The following is a 6,385-nucleotide window of genomic DNA, read 5'->3' as shown; positions in this document are numbered from 1 at the left end:
GCATGGGGGGATGCAGTGAGGGGGATGAGTGCAGTGAGGGGGATAGGGAGGGATGCAGTGAGGGGGATGGGGGGACGGGGAGGGATGCAGTGAGGGGGATGAGTGCAGTGAGGGGGATAGGGAGGGACGCAGTGAGGGGGATGGGGGCATGGGGGGATGCAGTGAGGGGAGATGAGTGCAGTGAGGGGGATAGGGAGGGACGCAGTGAGGGGGATGGGGGGACGGGGAGGGATGCAGTGAGGGGGGATGAGTGCAGTGAGGGGGATAGGGAGGGACGCAGTGAGGGGGATGGGGGGACGGGGAGGGATGCAGTGAGGGGGATGAGTGCAGTGAGGGGGATAGGGAGGGACGCAGTGAGGGGGATGGGGGCATGGGGGGATGCAGTGAGGGGAGATGAGTGCAGTGAGGGGGATAGGGAGGGACGCAGTGAGGGGGATGGGGGGACGGGGAGGGATGCAGTGAGGGGGATGAGTGCAGTGAGGGGGATAGGGAGGGACGCAGTGAGGGGGATGGGGGCATGGGGGGATGCAGTGAGGGGAGATGAGTGCAGTGAGGGGGATAGGGAGGGACGCAGTGAGGGGGATGGGGGGACGGGGAGGGATGCAGTGAGGGGGGATGAGTGCAGTGAGGGGGATAGGGAGGGACGCAGTGAGGGGATGGGGGGACGGGGAGGGATGCAGTGAGGGGGGATGAGTGCAGTGAGGGGGATAGGGAGGGACGCAGTGAGGGGGATGGGGGCATGGGGGGATGCAGTGAGGGGAGATGAGTGCAGTGAGGGGGATAGGGAGGGACGCAGTGAGGGGGATGGGGGGACGGGGAGGGATGCAGTGAGGGGGGATGAGTGCAGTGAGGGGGATAGGGAGGGACGCAGTGAGGGGGATGGGGGGACGGGGAGGGATGCAGTGAGGGGGATGAGTGCAGTGAGGGGGATAGGGAGGGACGCAGTGAGGGGGATGGGGGCATGGGGGGATGCAGTGAGGGGAGATGAGTGCAGTGAGGGGGATAGGGAGGGACGCAGTGAGGGGGATGGGGGACGGGGAGGGATGCAGTGAGGGGGGATGAGTGCAGTGAGGGGGATAGGGAGGGACGCAGTGAGGGGGATGGGGGGACGGGGAGGGATGCAGTGAGGGGGGATGAGTGCAGTGAGGGGGATAGGGAGGGATGCAGTGAGGGGGATGGGGGACGGGGAGGGATGCAGTGAGGGGGGATGAGTGCAGTGAGGGGGATAGGGAGGGACGCAGTGAGGGGGATGGGGGCACGAGGGGATGCATTGCGGGGAGGTGCCCAGAGCCCGGGGCGGGGCTGCCGGGGCCAGCGGCGGACCTAGGAGGACTGTCCCGGGCCGGGGCCGGGGCCGGGGGCGGGGCGGAGCGGCCGGGCGGGGCTGCCGGGCCGGGCCCGCCCCCGACTCCCCGAGGTGGCCGGGCCGGGCCGGGCCGGGCGCTGGGGTCGGGCCGGGCGGCGCCATGGCGGGCTCGGAGCGCAGCCCCCTGCTCACCTACCGCCTCTGCAGCAGCACCTCGGTGGAGGAGCCCGGGCCGGCGGCGCGGGGCTCCCGCAAGCTCCGCACCTTCCTGGGCGTGGTGGTGCCCACCCTGCTCTCCATGTTCAGCGTGGTGCTGTTCCTGCGGCTCGGTGAGTCGGGCAGCCCCCCAGCCGGCCCCCCAGGGACCGCCCAGCCCGGCCCCCCAGGATCCCCCCCAGCCGGCCCCCCAGGATCCCTCCCAGCCCGGCCCCCCAGGATCCCTCCCAGCCCGGCCCCCCAGGGACCGCCCGGCCCCCCAGGATCCCCCCCAGCCGGCCCCCCAGGATCCCTCCCAGCCCGGCCCCCCAGGGACCCCTCAGCCTCCCCCCTCCCCAGGGACCCCTCCACCCGGCCCCCCAGGATCCCCCTCAGCCCGGCCCCCCAGGGACCCCTCAGCCTGCCCCCTCCCCAGGGACCCCTCAGCCCGGGCCCCCAGGATCCCCTACCTGGGACCCCCCCCAGCCTGGTCCTCAACCGGGACCCCTCAGCCTGCCTCCCACCTGGGATCCCTGAGGACTCCCAGGGGTACCCCAACCCTTGCCCCCAGTGACCCCCCCAACACCCAAATCTGCATCCAACTTCAGCCCCCCAGTGACCTTCCACCCCCTAACCCAGCCAGCCAACCATGACCCTCACACCAGATCTCCCCTAGCCTGGCCCCCCAGTAACCAGCCCCCAAACCTGGCACTCCAGTAACCACCCCCTGAAGCTATTCTATTGCCCTTATCCTCCTGATCCTCTTATACCCTGGGACCTAACTTCTCTCAGCCCCCCTTCCTGCCATGGGCTGTCCTGGGGTGTCCGGGGGTTACTGGGCATGAGGGTGCCAGTATCCTCACACCTGTCCCACAGCCCCTCACGAACTCCCCAGTTCATCTCCACACAGCTCTGAACCCGCTCATCCCACCCAGCTCCTGTAACCCCCACTAACTTCCCATCGCCTACAGCTCCCCACTGTCCTACCATCCCCCCAACCCCTCCCCCACCATCCCCAGCCCCGCCCTCCGTCCACATCCCCAAACCTGGTCTAGCAGCACCCCGATATCCCTGGCACCCTGTCCAAATCAGCGGCCTGTGTCCAGTGTTCTGGATCGCCAAAGATCCTGCCTCAAGCCCAGGCCCTGTAAGACTAAGGTGCCTTTTCCCAGAGTTTGAGGAGCAAGTTTTAGCGGCTGGGAAAATAAAGCCCAGAGCCCGCAGTGGTCCAGGTGTGAGCTGCCCGGCTCTGCAGAGTTCCCTTGTGCCGCCCGGCAGGTGAATGTTGGGCTCCTGCTGGAGGAAAGCCCCCGGTTGTGTTCATGAACGGTGGGTGGGCACAGGCAGAACCTGCTGGAGACAGAGCCTGAAATGGCTCCCAAAGCTGGTGGCTGGGGAACTGCTGCCTGCTTGCGGTTGGGCTCCACCTTCCTAGTACAAATACAAACCAGAACTGAGAAAAGACAAAGCGCCAGAAACTTGGGTTTGTCCGGGGGGGCTGGGCTGAAATGAGCGAGCAGCACCCTCTGGAGCCTCTCCAGCTGGGCATGTGGAAGTAAAACTGCTTTTCAGTTGCACTTTCTGGCTCCTGGGTGTGGTTCTCGTGAAGTTTGAGGCTCAGGGACCTGCTGTGAACTTCTGCTCCCAGCCCTTAACGTCTAACTGTGTCGTCACGGAAACCCCAGCCTGGCATCTCTGTGCCATTTTCTCTTTGTCTCCCCCTTGGTCTGGTGGATGCCCGTAGTTGGCGGTCATGAACCGCGATCCTGGGTTGGCATGTGGGATGCCCCTGACAAGGGCAAAGACCCACCGGCCTAGTGCGATCCCCTCTCAGGGAGTATCCGCCTCACATCTGTTGGGACCTCAGGGATGCCCAAAGGTGTTTCACTCCTGCTAGGAGTGGTTCTTGGCCCCTGGCGCTATGGGAGAGCGATCTGGAGTCTGTCCTCTGGTAGCAGGGTCATCAGCTAAGGTGTTGCGGACCCCTGAGCCTGTGCAAATTCAGTCACTGGATTGGGGTGTAAACCAAGACGTGTGGCTGGATTCTGTCTCCCACCTCCCCCCCCACCCCCAAAGACAATGGGGGATGGCATGGGTGTAACCAAGGGCAGAATCGATCCTGCAGGATCTGTTCAGTGGGTGACGCTGCCCCAGCCAGAGGGAGCCCAGCGTGACTCTGGGAGCCCAGGCTGGGTTTGCAGGGCTGACTGTTCGAGAAAACATCCCTTTGCCTCTCACCTGAGCCAATCTCCTCCAGATGGATTGTGACACAGTGAGCCTGAACCTACAATGGCTTACGTACAGACAAGCTGCTGGATCCAGTTCCCCTGCCTCAGCGGACTCCTCCCCAAATTCACTTGGCTGAAATCCAGCCTCCTGTATTTCTCACCCCTTCTGGACCTGTCTGCCTCCAGAGATCCGGGGCTGCTGCCCCACTCCTGGTTCTTCCAAGCTGTGCTGCAAATCATTCCCTTCCGTGCCCCCTCCCTGCTCTGCCAGGCCGGTCAGCCAGCACTGCTGCCCCTGACTCCTCCTAGCCTCGCTGTCTCCATTCATGTACACCCAGGGCTTCGCTCCACCATGGGGTTTGACAGATGCCCACTGGCAGGAGCCCCAGTGCCAGGCCCCATCCACTTCTGGCATCTTTAACACCATGTCAGCTACTGGAGCCTTAGCTAGACTATAGAATCCTGGAATATCAGGATCGGAAGGGACCTCAGGAGGTCATCTAGTCCAACCCCCTGCTCAAAGCAGGACCAATTCCCAATTAAATCATCCCAGCCAGGGCTTTGTCAAGCCTGACCTTAAAAACCTCTAAGGAAGGAGATTCTACCACCTCCCTAGGTAACGCATCCCAGTGCTTCACCACCCTCCTAGTGAAATAGTGTTTCCTAATATCCAACCTAGACCTCCCCCACTGCAACGTGAAACCGTTACTCCTTGTCCTGTCATCTGCTACCACTGAGAATAGTCTAGATCCATCCTCTTTGGAACCCCCTTTCAGGTAGTTGAAAGCAGCTATCAAATCCCCCCTCATTCTTCTCTTCTGCAGACTAAATAACCATAGTTCCTTCAACCTCTCCTCATAAGTCCTGTGCTCCAGTCCCCTAATCGTTTTTGTTGTCCTCTGCTGGACTCTTTCCAATTTTTCCACATCCTTCTTGTAGTGTGGGGCCCAGAACTGGACACAGTACTCCAGATGAGGCCTCACCAATGCTGAATAGAGGGGAATGATCATGTCCCTCAATTTGCTGGCAATGCCCCTACTTATACAGCCCAAAATGCTGTTAGCCTTAGGCTAAGGCTTGATCCTCTGGTAGCACCTCCGTCTAAGGGTGTGTCTGTACCACGGTTGCTGGGATGGGTGGGGGTTCATCTATCTAGCTTGGATATTGGAGCAGAGAAGCCATAGCAGTGTGTGGTTTGGGGTGGACTGTACCGTGCAGAGCCCTGGGTAACTTCTCACCGAGCTGCCGCAGCTTTGCCACTGTTTGTACACCCGCTAGCTGGATTAAAGCCATTTTGGGTACATCTAACTTGAGCTGCCCCGGGACTGCTGTGCGGGCACACCCTAGCAAACTCCGGCCTTCCCCAGTGCCGAGGAGTTCTTCCAAAACGCTGGGACAGTTTTAGCCTGTGTTCTCACCCCGTGCTGAGTCTTGGATTGGTAGGAAAACCCAGGCAGATGCAAGAGTAAATCCTGCTGGCCAGGCAACCTGCAATTCTGTTTACTTCTCTATTACTGTAACTGCGGCCAAGCCAACACTGAATGGCGAAGGGTTTTACGCTCTGAGTCCTGCGAGATCCACTTCTCTGGGGTTCGCAAAAAGAAAAGGAGTACTTGTGGCACCTTAGAGACTAACCAATTTATTTGAGCATGAGCTTTCGTGAGCTACAGCTCACTTCATCGGATGCATACCGTGGAAACTGCAGCAGACTTTATATATACACAGAGAATATGAAACAATACCTCCTCCCACCCCACTGTCCTGCTGGTAATAGCTTATCTAAAGTGATCATCAGGTTGGGCCATTTCCAGCACAAATCCAGGTTTTCTCACCCTTCCCCCTCCCCCCCCCCCTTCTCCTTCATTTAGGTTCCTTAATCTGTCGTTTTGTGAGTGCCTGTCAAGCGCGTCCCACCAATAATTATTAAAGCCCAACTTGGGAAATTTCTGCCCTGGCTTATGACCAAAGGGAAGCTTGCTGTGGCCGGGGCAGGCCTGAGCCTCCAGCTTCTGCAGAACAGAAGCCTTAGAAGCTAGTTTCTAGCCTGTATGGTGGGAACAGCCATGTGCATGTGACTGGAGTGGGCTCCAGGGTGTGAAATTCGCCAGTTTCACACTGCTGCACTGGGGGAAGCCCTGCAAGTTACCAGCACTGGGTCACCTTCATGCTGCTCCTTGGGGAGCTGTGAGCCCGGCTGCAGAGATGCCAGGGGCTGATTTTGCAGCAGTGGCCTCTTCTTTTGGGACCCCCAGGGCCTGTCTCTGATCTTGCCTGCCCCAGCCATGTAGCGGAACAGTCCCATTGGCTTCTGTGAGTTGTTCCTGGCTCCTACTGGTGTAACTGAGTGGAGGAGGAGCGGGCCCACAGTGCCAGCTTGTCAGAGGTGCCGAGCGCTTCCTGCTCCCTCTGGGCCTGCTTTGATGGGCACCGGTGACAGTCAGGCCCTTGTGTCTGAAGCTGGGCACCCAGAAGGGGAGCTCCTCCCCCCCCCGATTAGATGCTGCATCTTGAAGTTTGATCTTGTGGCTTTGGGGGTGCAGAAGGAACTGGGGAGGAGGGGGAGATGGGGATGGTGCCTCAGCAGGGTGTAGCCCCTGGATGCTGTGGGCCGGCCCCCGTGCCTCGCCCCGGCTTTGCCTTCTGGCAAACAGGATTC

The 6,385-nt window shown here is 60.9% G+C and overlaps 1 protein-coding gene across 1 annotated transcript in view; it reads left to right on the top strand.

The window, feature by feature from the left end:
• The first annotated feature begins 1,406 nt into the window (after window positions 1-1,406).
• LOC140917091 (solute carrier family 12 member 9) overlaps window positions 1,407-6,385 on the top strand; it is a 51,919-nt gene continuing 46,940 nt past the window's right edge. Inside the window, 1 exon segment of the mRNA XM_073359156.2 lies at window positions 1,407-1,635. Within this exon segment, the coding sequence (XP_073215257.2) occupies window positions 1,467-1,635 (169 nt within the window). The 5' untranslated portion in view covers window positions 1,407-1,466.

This window comes from Lepidochelys kempii, chromosome 9 (assembly GCF_965140285.1).
Source record: "Lepidochelys kempii isolate rLepKem1 chromosome 9, rLepKem1.hap1, whole genome shotgun sequence".
NCBI classification, from domain to species: domain Eukaryota; kingdom Metazoa; phylum Chordata; order Testudines; family Cheloniidae; genus Lepidochelys; species Lepidochelys kempii.
The sequence above is the reverse complement of the archived record's forward strand: the minus strand, read 5'-3'. Positions and strand labels throughout refer to the sequence as shown.